This window comes from Coffea arabica, chromosome 4c, assembly GCF_036785885.1.
Source record: "Coffea arabica cultivar ET-39 chromosome 4c, Coffea Arabica ET-39 HiFi, whole genome shotgun sequence".
NCBI lineage: Eukaryota > Viridiplantae > Streptophyta > Magnoliopsida > Gentianales > Rubiaceae > Coffea > Coffea arabica.
Genome location: NC_092316.1, coordinates 18,562,366 through 18,574,467, shown reverse-complemented (window position 1 = coordinate 18,574,467; position 12,102 = coordinate 18,562,366). Strand labels below are relative to the sequence as shown.

Below are 12,102 nucleotides of genomic sequence, written 5' to 3'. Positions count from 1 at the left end.
AAATTATTGAAATGGATTTGTTTGATGCAGTTCAGGAGTTTTTCCAAGGGAAGCAACAACTAGAGGATTTTTTTAGTGCAGCTATTGTTCTTATTCCAAAAGCTCCAAGGGCATCACAATGGAAAGATTTTAGGCCATATAGTCTCTGCAATTTTAGCTCGAAGGTTATCTCCAAAATTTTGTCTATGCATCTAAATTCTTTGCTTTCAAAATTAATTTCTCCGTGGCAGATGGGATTCATTCCAAGAAGGGGAATCACGAACAATATCCTATTAGCGCAAGACCTAACTTTGGATTTGGATCGATGTGATAACCCCACCTCTCCCTAAGGTGAACCAAGGGTGTAGCGGACCACTTGTCCAACTCTCGTCAGGACACAAACAAAACAGTGTTTCGAAATCCCGGGTGTTGGCCAAAAAGTGCCTGCTCTTAGGCTACTATTGGCCCACAGTGTTTCGAGATGCCGCGGCTCTAGTTCAGAAATGCCGAGCTTGCCAGGTGCACGCCCCGTTGCGTCACCAGCCCACTCGGGAGTTGGTCCCTATCCACAGTCCTTGGCCCTTTGCCCAGTGGGGAATAGACCTTTTGAGCCCCTTTCCCTGAGTTCTCGGAAGGTACGAGCACCTCGTGGTGGTCATCGACTATTTTACAAAGTGGATGGAGGCCGAACCCCTGGCCACTATCTCTGGAAAGGCAGTTCACAAATTCTTCTGGAAGAACATAGTCTGCCGCTTCAGGATTCCACATGTCTTGATATCTGACAATGGGCGGCAATTCGCCGAAAACCCCTTCCGGAACTAGTGCACCTAGCTCGGGATCAGCCAACACTTCACGTCGGTCGGTCATCCCCAGGCAAATAGCCAGGTAGAGAACGTTAATTGAACCATTCTACTAGGACTGAAGACTAGGTTGGAGTTGGGCCAATCTAACTGGCTAGATGAGCTTCCTAGTGTCCTCTGAGCCTACCGCACCACTCCGAGGACGACCACTCAGGAGACCCCATTTTCCTTGACTTATGGGGCAGAAGCGGTGGTGCTCGCGGAGATCGGCCTCCCCTCGCCTCGGACACAGAATTTTGTTGCGTCAGCCAACTAAGAAGAGTTGAGATGTAACTTGGACATGCTGGAGGCAAGCACGAGGAAGCGGCGATACGGATGGCTAAGTACAAAAGCCAGCTCGCCCGCTATCATAACGCAAAAATGAGAAACACGCAGTACCAGCCAGGAGACCTCGTCTTAAGAAGGAACTCCGTTAGCCGAGCCCATAGTTCCAACAAGCTCGACCCAAACTGGGAAGGACCGTACAAGGTCCTGGAGGCGAGTCGAGCTGGGTACTGCAGGCTTGCGAAACTAGATGGAGCGGACGTACCCCGTACTTGGCACTTCTCGAACTTGCGGTTGTTCGTAGGTTAGATTGGGTTAGGGTATCTTACTGTCTACTCTTCAGAATTCGGAAATAAGTTTATCATTAAATAAACGCTTGACTTTGAACCTTTCTTTTATCAACATTGTTTAAATTTTAAGTTTAGATCCTACACTAGCACACTCAGATAATGCTAAGTGTCCTAGTGGGGGGCGGGGGATGAATGGTAACGGATGGAATGCCTTTAAAGTTTAATACTCGGCCCAAGAGGTCGGCAGGACTATCTTTAAAATCTTGACGCTCGACTCAGGAGGTCGGCATGGCTGCCTTTAAAGTTTGATGCTTGGCCCAGGAGGTTGGCAAGATTATCTTTAAAATCTTGACGCTCAACCCAGGAGGTCAGCATGGCTGCCTTTAAAGTTTGATACTCGGCCCAGGGGTCAGCACAGCGGGAATTAGTTTGATGAAATTTGTTGATTTCCCAGTCTGATTGTCCTTGACAATTTAGTTGTTAGATTAAAATGTGATAGATGTTCGGCCCAAGAGGCCGGCACGCCGCCTTGATGGATCTATTTGGTGCTCGACCCGGGAGGTCGGCATATGGCCTTGATTGTTAGAGTTGGCGCAGGCGAGAATTGCAAGTCGAGATTAGATAATTTCATTCGAATTACGTATATACAACTTATCTATTACAAAACCTACCGAGCTATAAAAGGAAAATGGAAAGGGTTTCTGGAGTGGCCGCTACCCTTAGGCGGACAAACCTCTTGCAGGTGACTGCTGACATGAGGAAAACAAGGCAGCAAGTTTCATATACCGGGAGAGTTAGTGATGCTAGATATCCGCACTCTTCACACTGGGGAAGATATGCTTTCTCTCTACTCCAGATGGAGAGCTCAGCGCCTCTTCAGATATGAAAACCTGGCTATGTACAGCTCGACCCCTCCTAAACACCCCTAAGCCACCGGCTCCTTCCCGGAAACCCTGCCAGGGGCCTCATCCTCCTCCAGGGGAACCTCTGCCAGCTCGGCTCCCACGTCGCTCCGGCCCACCAGGTCCTTCAGGGCATGCTCCTTACAGTACCCGTCGAAAAACAAGACTAGCTTCTCCTCGGCGGCAGGGTTGTAATCCTTGAATGCGGCCAAGTCGAAACCAGGTAGGTTAAGGCCCTTCACCTGGTCCAGGGCTCGCGTGAAATCGACCTGGAGGATGGGCTGGTTGAGGAGGGTCACGTCCTCAGCAAATCGTTCGGAAGAGATGAACTCCCGAACGGCCTTCTTGCGCTCCCGGCTGACGGTGCCGGAGAGCTCGATGGCGTGGTCCGCCCTTAGCTTCTCCACGCCTGCCTTCTCCTGGTTCAGCTCTGACCGGGTGGAGGCTAGCTGACCTGAGCCGTTTCTAACTCCTTCTCGGTCTTTCCCAACTTGACCTTAAGGGAGTCCGCCTCCTTAAGGGCATGGGCAAGCCTTTGTTCTGTCTCTCAATTTTTTTCTGCAATTTTTCCAAGTCGGGAGACAGCTCGGAGAAGCGGGTCGCCAGGGCAGCCCCAGCGGCATTGACCTGAGAAGGGGAGAAGGAAGTCAGCATACTACGCAACCGAGCTGAAAAGATGAGGCACAAGTGGCCTAAAAGGTGGACAACTTACTTGAGTCTGGGCAGTGAAGTACATGTCCTGGAGCTCGAACGAGTTCGCCAGCTCCATCCACCTCCTGTTACGCGGGAGGACCGAGCCCGTTACTAGCTCGCGAGCCACCTCGGAGAATTGGGCTCGGTCGTTGATGGATAGCCCCCAGGATGGACAGAAGTGGCGGGGGTCATGCATGGAGGGGGCCTGGCCCGACTTCACGGGGGCGACGTGGTGGAAGTGCCACAGATTGGGGGGCAGCATCTCCCGCGTGTGCTCCTCCGCAGAGCCAACCCCCAAGTGGACCAGACCCGCATGAGGAGAGCCCCCCTGACGTCAGCAGGAGAGGGGGCTGAGCTGGGGTGGGCGCGAGCCTTTTCTCGAGCTGGGGGGCTTCGTCCACTCGGTCTCTCTTCTGCCCAGCCGCTTTCTTCTTGCTGGCGACCTGCTTGGAGGGGGACGATGCTTCCTTCTGGGGGCCCAAGTTGCCCCCAGGAGTCGAAGAGGCCTTCTTGACGGCCTCCGGCTGTGAAGTAGGAGTGATCGGCTCGGAAGACGTGCCCAGCATCTTGAAAAGCCTCCTCACTACAGCAAACACCACTAGATTAGTACATACAGGTCAGTAAACGGAAGAAAGAAGCAATAAACAACAGGGGGACAGAGTCGGCATTACAAGTGTCGTAGTCTGTCGGGGAGGGCACCATCTCTCCAGGAGATCCGGACGTCGTCCCCATCAGCCCGGCCGCAGAAATCTGCTCGGTGGAGAATCTGACCTCGTAGAGTTTCACCCTGGAGCTCACCAACTGGCTGAGGGCTTCGGAGTCCAAATCTCCCGAAAAGGGGTCGGAATCAACCTCCCTGACCTTCCACACATTAGGAGGAAAATGTGTGGATTTAACAAAGAAGAAGTCCCCTTTCCAGTTCTTTATGGAAGAGGGGACCCCAAAGAGCAGGTTCTGGGTGCCCTTCCCCCCCGAACTTTGTTCATAGTTCGGCGGGAGAAGTAGTACCATCCAGGGAGGAAGAGTTTGAAAGTGTAGGAGGCTCGAAAGAGAGAGAGAGAGAATAGGGGATGGAGCAGATCTGATAATAGATCAGGAATCCAATGATGATCATGATCGAGTTGGGATGGACTTGGGTGATCCTGAGCCCCCAATAGCTCAGGATCTCGGCTAGGGCTGGAGGAATGAGGAGCCGGAGCCCCGCGACCACCTGCTCCCTATAAATGGCCACGAAATCAGGGGGAGGTCTGCTAGCCCGGTCGTTGGGCCCGGCAGCCCTCGGCTCGAAGGCCGGAGGAATAGAAAAAAATCCAGCCAGCTCGGCCACTACCTCGGGTGAGAGGGTGACCTCGTGTTAGTTAGGATGACTAAAGTCGAATCCAAGATCATCCCCCTGCTCGGAAGCAGGGGTCCCCTCGGAGGAGTCCCAGTCCTCCCCAACTCCTCCTTAGGCTCCACCAGGAGAGTCATGAGGAGACTTGAGGGAGGGAACAGAAGTGGCCTGCTGCCCGATGAGAGCATCGAGCTCGGCCACCTCCTCCAGGATTCGGACAGAAGGAGAGTGGGCAGATGGAGAACTCATAATGACCATGGGCTCAAGCAAATTAGGAATGTGGAAGCTAGAATTAGAAGCAGAAGAGGAAGAAAGAAGAGTAGGGGGAGATGAAGATGAAGACGAAGATGAAGAAAAAATGAGAATCCTAAGGGCTCTACGGTGGGCAGGAATCCGAGGGGCAGTGGAAGTGACGCAGGACCGATCAGACATAAAAAGCAGAATGTGGCAAAGGAAAAAGAGAGTGAAGGAGGAAGGAAAAAGACTTACTGGTGAGTAGAATGGAAAAAATGAAGGAATCGCCGGAGTCTAGGCACTGAGAGCTGGAAGTCTTGTCGCCGGAAATGAAAAATGCACGAGGAAAGAAAAATGGCAAATAGAGTTAGAGGAAATCCGGAAACCCCTATTTATAGGGAATGAAATGGGGGGAAACGGCTACTTGAATTTGAACCGCCCCATATGAACGCATTTAAAAGCGGTACGTAGACCGAAGAGACGCGACAACTGAAAGGACAAGAACGCGGCTTTTCAGTAACAGCGCTATACCGGAGGTGACCTTGTCAGAGCAATGTGCGACGCTGGTCTCCCACGTGACTGGGGTATAGATTAGGTCAGCCTGGAAGCTCTACCTAATCTAGGGGGCTAGTGCAAAGGCCCCGTCCTGGGTCTGGACACGTGGCAGCCCAGGAATGGTAGAATTGGGCTTGGACCCCAGGCCCCTGACAGCCGTCCTGGGGCACACCGCCACTAGGGCACCGAAAGGCTCCAGGGAACAATCCAGCAGAGGGCGGGGGGAATCCCCCTCAGCGCGGGATTGAGGCTATACCGGGTAAGTCCCGAAACGTACGGAGGTCGGACTCTCGAGCAGGTATAAATGGTAACGCACACCAACTATACAAGGTACGCTCACTATTGGCAAAACACCCTCACAGTTTTACTCCCAGTGAACTCCACTCATCGGAAAACTAACTTGACTGTCGGAGTGCCCCCGGGAACCACCTCGGAGCTCCCCTGTTAGTCACCCTAGAGACTACTTCTTGTTTGTTTTGTAGGGCTACGATACATTCCTCTCATCAACACGCCGAGCTCATCAGGTCAGCTCGGTCCGAGAAAGCTCAGCGCTTCTTCAGTTGGCGCCGTCTGTGGGAAGCGAAAGGTAAAGTGTAGTTGTGTTGATGGCGAGAACGCGTTCCAAGCGAACCATGGAGACCACCGATCCCGGAGCCGGCGAGGGATCCCGGCGAAGGGAGATCGAGACTGCACAGGACGCCGGGGGCTCAGCCTTTTCAGGGGAACGAAGACAGCAGATCCTTCAATTCGTGTTGGAGAACCTCTCCATGCTGGAAGACATAATCCGACAGGCGAAAGAGGGAGGCGAAACCGGAGGTGCGCAGATCTCCAAGGCGAAGGGGAAGGAGAAGAAATCACCCCCCAACCCCTTGGAGGATGAGTCCCGAGACCAGCCCCCCAGGAGGAAACGGCTACGGACTCCCCCTCGCCCACGGGCCTCGGTGGTCGGGAATAGCGAGAGGTACTCCCGCAACCGGTCCGCTGAGGGCCGACCGAGAAACCCCTTCCTGCGGAAGCCTGCGTGGAACGAGCCCGAACGCTCCCCCGACCAATCTGTCAAGAGTCGCCCGCGCGATCTTCCCCATAGAAAACCTGTCCGGGACGAACTCGAGCAAATCTTGTGGCCGCAATTGTACGAGAACAATTATACGGCCTCGCCCTTTACTCGGGGGATAGAGGACTACCCACTATCTCGGAGATTCAAGATCCCGAACATTGAATTGTACGATATTTCGACCGACCTGGAAGACCGCCTCTCGGTCTTCCTCACGCACATGCGTTTGCAGACAGCTGCGGATGAAGTCCGTTGCAAGACCTTCCTGATGTTCCTAAAGGGGAGGGCCCGGCTCTGGTTCTAGAGTCTGGCACCGGGGTCCATCCGAAATTTTCCCGAACTGGCCAGGCAGTTCGTCGCCCAGTTCGTCTCTTCGAAAACTTATTCGAAGAACGCGGCTCACCTGATGGCGATCAGACAGAAACCGGACGAGTCCCTAAGGAATTTCATGGCCCGCTTCAACACGGAGAGCTTGCAGATCAGGGACAAGGATGAAAAGGTGGTGATGGCCGCCTTCATGAACGGCCTCCGGGCAGAGGAACTCTTCTACAAGCTAGCCGAAAAGCCTCCTGGAGACCTGGAGGAGCTCTTGACCAGGGCGCACGCAGCCGCAAACGCAGAGGAGGCGGCACGCCTGAAAAGGGAGTTGGATCGAGAGCTCGGCGATCGGAGAGGACGGAAAAATCCTCTCGAAAACAAGGACGGCCCTGCCAAGAAGAACGTCTTCGATCGACTTTCAAAAGAAAAAGCCCCCGCTCAGCCGCCGCTCCAGAAAAGGGTACACCCCCTGACTCTGCCCAAAACCCAGATTCTAGCCGTCATGGATTGGAGGGCCTGGGGGAACGGCCACCTAAGATGGGGACACCTCGGAACAAGAGCAATCAGAACCGGTACTGTGCCTTCCACCGAGATGTTGGGCATGACACGGAGTGGTGCTGGGCCCTGCGGAAGGAGATCCAGGATCTGATCCAACGCGACTTCTTGGGATGATTCGTGCGGCAAGGCCGATCGGGCCAGGAGTCGGGACACACTTAATGCAGAGACAGGGACGAGGGCCAACGTCGCGACGGCCCTGAGCGGCGTGATGTTCCTCGGGGCAACTCCCCCGACCAGGACGTCCAGAACTTAGTTGGGGTGATAAACACCATCGCTGGGGACCCCACGGGAGGGGACAGCCATGCAGCTCTAAAGAACAGACGACCTCCCCCCGAGGGGGATGATTCCCTGAAGCGCTTGCGCATGGACGAAGAGATCACCTTCGGTCTAAGGGATGCGGTTCCCCTAGCGTCCGGGAACCACCAGGCCATCGTGATAGACGTCGTCACCAACAACTATCGGGTGAAGAAGGTGTATATCGACCAAGGGAGTGCGGTGGACATCCTGTTTACCGGGTGTTCAAAGAGCTCGGGTTGGAGGATGGACAGTTGACCCCGGTTCGGACACCGCTGGTGGGTTTCACTGGACCACCCATCAATCCGGAGGGAATGATCACTCTGATGGTCACGGTAGGGCAGTCACCCAAATGCCGAACCATCCCTGTCAACTTCATGGTGGTCAAGCAGCCATTCCCGTACAATGTATTCTTGGGTCGGCCCACCTTGAACGCCCTCCGAGTTATTCCCTCTTCACTCCACCTCAGCGTCACGTTCCCCATCCCGGGAAGGATAGCCGAGGTGCATGGAGATCCAGAAGTGGTTAGAGCTTGCTACTTGGCCATGCTCCTGGGACATGAAAAGGTGGTTGCCCAGACGACCAACTTGGAGCTCTACATCCCGGGGGAGGAGGCTCGACAGCTGGGCACCCAAGACGAGATCGAGGAGTTCCGCTTGAGGGACGATCGGGCCCGACCAGGTCCTCCGCATCGGTGCGCAGCTACCCTCTGAGGAGAAGAAGGGTTTGAAGGCCCTGTTGAGGGAGTATTCCCGGGTCTTCACATGGATTGTTGAAAACATGCCTGGAATTTCGACTGGTCTGGCCGTCCACTACCTCAACGTGGATCCTCGCTTCAAGCCGGTGAAGCAGAAGAAGAGGAGTTTCGCCCCAGAAAGGAACGAGGTGATCAAGATGGAGGTTGGCAAACAGTTGGAATTCAAGATCATCCTAGAAGTGTATTACGCGACCTGGTTAGCCAATCCCGTCCTGGTCAAGAAAGAGGACCAGTCCTGGAGGATGTGCGTGGACTTCACAGACCTCAATAAGGCCTGCCCAAAGGACTACTTTCCCTTACCGATGATCGACAGGTTAGTAGACTCTACTGTAGGTTTTGACGTTTTGTGTTTCCTGGATGCCTTCAAGGGATACCACCAGATAGAAATGGCTGAGGAGAATCTGGAAAAGACTTCCTTCATCACTGAGGAAGGAACGTACTGCTACCGGACAATGCCGTTTAGATTGAAAAACACTGAAACTACCTACCAGTGCCTGGTCAACATACTATTCCAGAATCAGATCGGCAGGAGTATGGAGGTCTACGTGGACGATATGATCGTCAAGAGTCGAACTGACTGGCAGCTCGTTCCCGACCTGAGAGAAATCTTGAACATACTGTGGGAAAGCCGGATGCGGCTGAATCCACCTTCGGGGTTAGGTCGGGAAAGTTCCTGGGATTCCTGGTCTCTCGGGAGGGGATCCGGGCCAACCCGGATAAGTTTCAGGCCATCATGGACATGATCCCTCTGAAGAGCGTCAAGGAGGTCCAACGGCTCATGGGAAGGATGGCCGCCCTGAATAGATTCCTCTCGCGCTCCGCGGTAAGGGAGTTATCTTCTTTCAAATCCTGAAAGCACCTAAGGACTTTCAATGGACTGAGAAATATCAGAAAGCCTTCGCTGACCTAAAGGCACTGGCTGAACTGTTTGCTCTGACCGCCCCGGAGCAGGGAGAAACCATGTTCCTATACTTATCTGCTTGCAACGAGGCCGTTAGGGCGATTTTGGTACTGGAGGACAAGGGGGTTCAGAGGCTAATATACTACGTCAGCCGTGCTTTACAAGGGTCGGAAACGCGGTACACTGGCAGAGAAATTAGTCCTCACCTTGGTGCATGCTGCCCGGAAACTCCGACCTTATTTTCAAGCCCACAGCATTATTGTCTTGACGGATCAACCCTTACGTCAGATACTCACAAAACCTGAGATCTCGGGCAGAATGACCAAATGGGCCGTCGAGTTGGCCAAGCACAACATCGGCTATCAGCCCCGCACCGCTATCAAAGCTCAAGCCTTGGCAGACTTCCTTGCTGAGGAAGCCAGTTTGTCCGTGGTTGAGCTGAGCTCTCTGCCCAAGGAGGTACGGTTGGAAGAGCCGTGGATACTATTCATGGACGGGGTCTCAAATAAAGAAGGGAGCGGAGCTGGCCTGCTGCTCACCTGGCCCACCGGGGAAGAGCTGACCTACGCGCTCAGGTTCGACTTCCCGACATCCAACAATGAGGCTGAGTACGAGACCCTATTGACAGGGTTGCGGATAGCCCTCCAGATGGGTATAACCGCAATTAAAGTCTGGAGCTATTCTCAACTCGTAGTCCACCAAGTCCATGGGGAGTATGAGGCCAAGGAGGACGTTATGAAAAAATATTTAGTTAAGGCATGAGAGGCGATAACCCTGTTTGATGCCTTTGAAATTGAGCGGGTGCCGAGATCACAGAACAAGCGCGCGGACGCCCTGTCAAAGCTGGCGCCCTCTTCGTTTGCTCACTTGAGCAAGGAAGTCTTGGTAAAGGTGGTCAAGCAAAAAAGCATTGACCAGGTCTGGATCTTGGCTATAGCCAGCCCGGCCTCCTGGATGACTCCTCTCGTGGACTTTCTCGGCTCGAGTGTCCTTCCTGGGAATAGAACCGAATCTCGTCGACTACAACACAGAACTGCTAAGTACGCCAATGCCGGGGGGACCCTCTACAGGAGGTCGTATCTGTCTCCCTGGCTAAAGTGCGTGACTCCTGAGGAGAGCGACTACATCCTCCGTGAAGTTCACGAAAGCTTATGTGCGACACATGTGGGATCCCGGGTGTTGGCAAAAAAGTGCCTGCTCTTAGGCTACTATTGGTCCACAGTGTTTTGAGATGCCGCGGCTCTAGTTCAGAAATACCGAACTTGCCAGGTGCACGCCCCGCTGCGTCACCAGCCCACTCGGGAGAAGGTCCCCATCCACAGTCCTTGGCCCTTTGCCCAGTGGGGAATAGACCTTTTGGACCCCTTTCCCCGAGTTTTCGGAAGGTACGAGCACCTCGTGATGGCCATCGACTATTTCACAAAGTGGATGGAGGCTGAGCCCCTGGCCACTATCTCTGGAAAGGTAGTTCAGAAATTCTTCTAGAAGAACATAGTCTGCCGCTTCGGGATTCCACATGTCTTGATATCTGACAATGGGCGGCAGTTCGCCTAAAATCCCTTCCGGGGCTGGTGCACCGAACTCGGGATCAGCCAACACTTCACGTCGGTCGGTCATCCCCAGGCAAATGGCCAGGTAGAGAACGTTAACCGAACCATTCTGTTAGGATTGAAGACTAGGTTGGAGCTGGCCCAGTCTAACTGGCTAGATGAGCTTTCTAGTGTCCTCTGGACCTACCGCACCACTCCGAGGATGGTCACTCAGGAGACCCCGTTTCCCCTGACTTATGGGGCAGAAGCGGTGGTGCCCGCGGAGATCGGCCTCCCCTCGCCTCGGACACAGAATTTCATTGCGCCAGCCAACGAAAAAGAGCTGAGGTGTAACTTGGACATGCTGGAGGCCAAGCGCGAGGAAGTGGCGATACGGATAGCTAAGTACAAAAGCCAGCTCGCCCGCTATCATAACGCAAAAGTGAGAAACACGCAGTACCAGTCAGGAGACCTCGTCTTAAGAAGGAATTCCGTTAGCCGAGCCCATAATTCCAACAAGCTCGACCCGAACTAGGAGGGACCGTACAAGGTCCTGGAGGCAAGCCGAGTTGGGTACTGTAGGCTTGCGAAACTAGATGGAGTGGAAGTACCCCGTACTTGGCACTTTTCGAACTTGCGGTTGTTTGTAGGTTAGATTGGGCTAGGGTATCTTACTGTATACTCTTCAGAATTCGCCTACAAGTTCATCATTAAATAAACGCTTGACTTTGAACCTTCCTTTTATCAACACCGTTTAACTTTTAAATTTAGATCCTACGCTAGCACACTCAGACAATGCTAAGTGTCCTAGTGGGGGGTTGGGGGTGAATGGTAACGGATGGAATGCCTTTAAAGTTTAATGTTCGGCCCAAGAGGTCGGCATGACTATCTTTAAAATCTTGACGCTCGACCCAGGAGGTCGGCATGGCTGCCTTTAAAGTTTGATGCTCGGCCCAGGAGGTCGGCACGTCGAGAATTAGTTTGATGAAGTTTGTTGATTTCCAGTCTGATTGTCCTTGACAATTTAGTTGTTAGATTAAAATGTGATAGATGCTCGGCCCAAGAGACCGTCAAGCCGTCTTGATGGATCTATTTGGTGCTCGACCCGAGAGGTCGGCATATGGCCTTGATTGTTAGAGTTGGCGTAGGCGAGAATTGCAAATTGAGATTAGATATTTTCATTCGAATTACGTATATACAACCTATCTATTACAAAGCCTACCGAACTATAAAAGGAAAATGGAAAGGGTTTCTGGAGTGGTCGCTACCCTTAGGTGGACAAACCTCTTGCAGGTGACTGTTGGCATGAGTAAAACACGGCAGCAGGTTTCATATATTGGGAGAGTTGGTGATACTAGATATCCGCACCCTTCACACTGGGGAAGATATGCTTCCTCTCTACTCCAGATGGAGAGCTCAGCGCCTCTTCAGATATGAAAACCTGGTTATGTACAGCTCGGCCCCCCCTAAACACCCCTAAGCCACCGGCTCCTTCTCGGAAGCCCTGCCGGGAGCCTCGTCCTCCTCTAAGGGAACCTCTGCCAACTCGGCTCCCACGTCGCTTCGGCCCACCAGGAGATC

General features: G+C 53.4%; 1 protein-coding gene across 1 annotated transcript; it reads left to right on the top strand.

The window, feature by feature from the left end:
* The first annotated feature begins 9,310 nt into the window (after nucleotides 1-9,310).
* Nucleotides 9,311-9,754, top strand: LOC140004715 (uncharacterized). The gene has a single exon (XM_072044857.1). The coding sequence runs from the start codon at nucleotides 9,311-9,313 to the stop codon at nucleotides 9,752-9,754; it is 444 nt and encodes a 147-aa protein (XP_071900958.1).
* The last annotated feature ends 2,348 nt before the right edge of the window (nucleotides 9,755-12,102 follow it).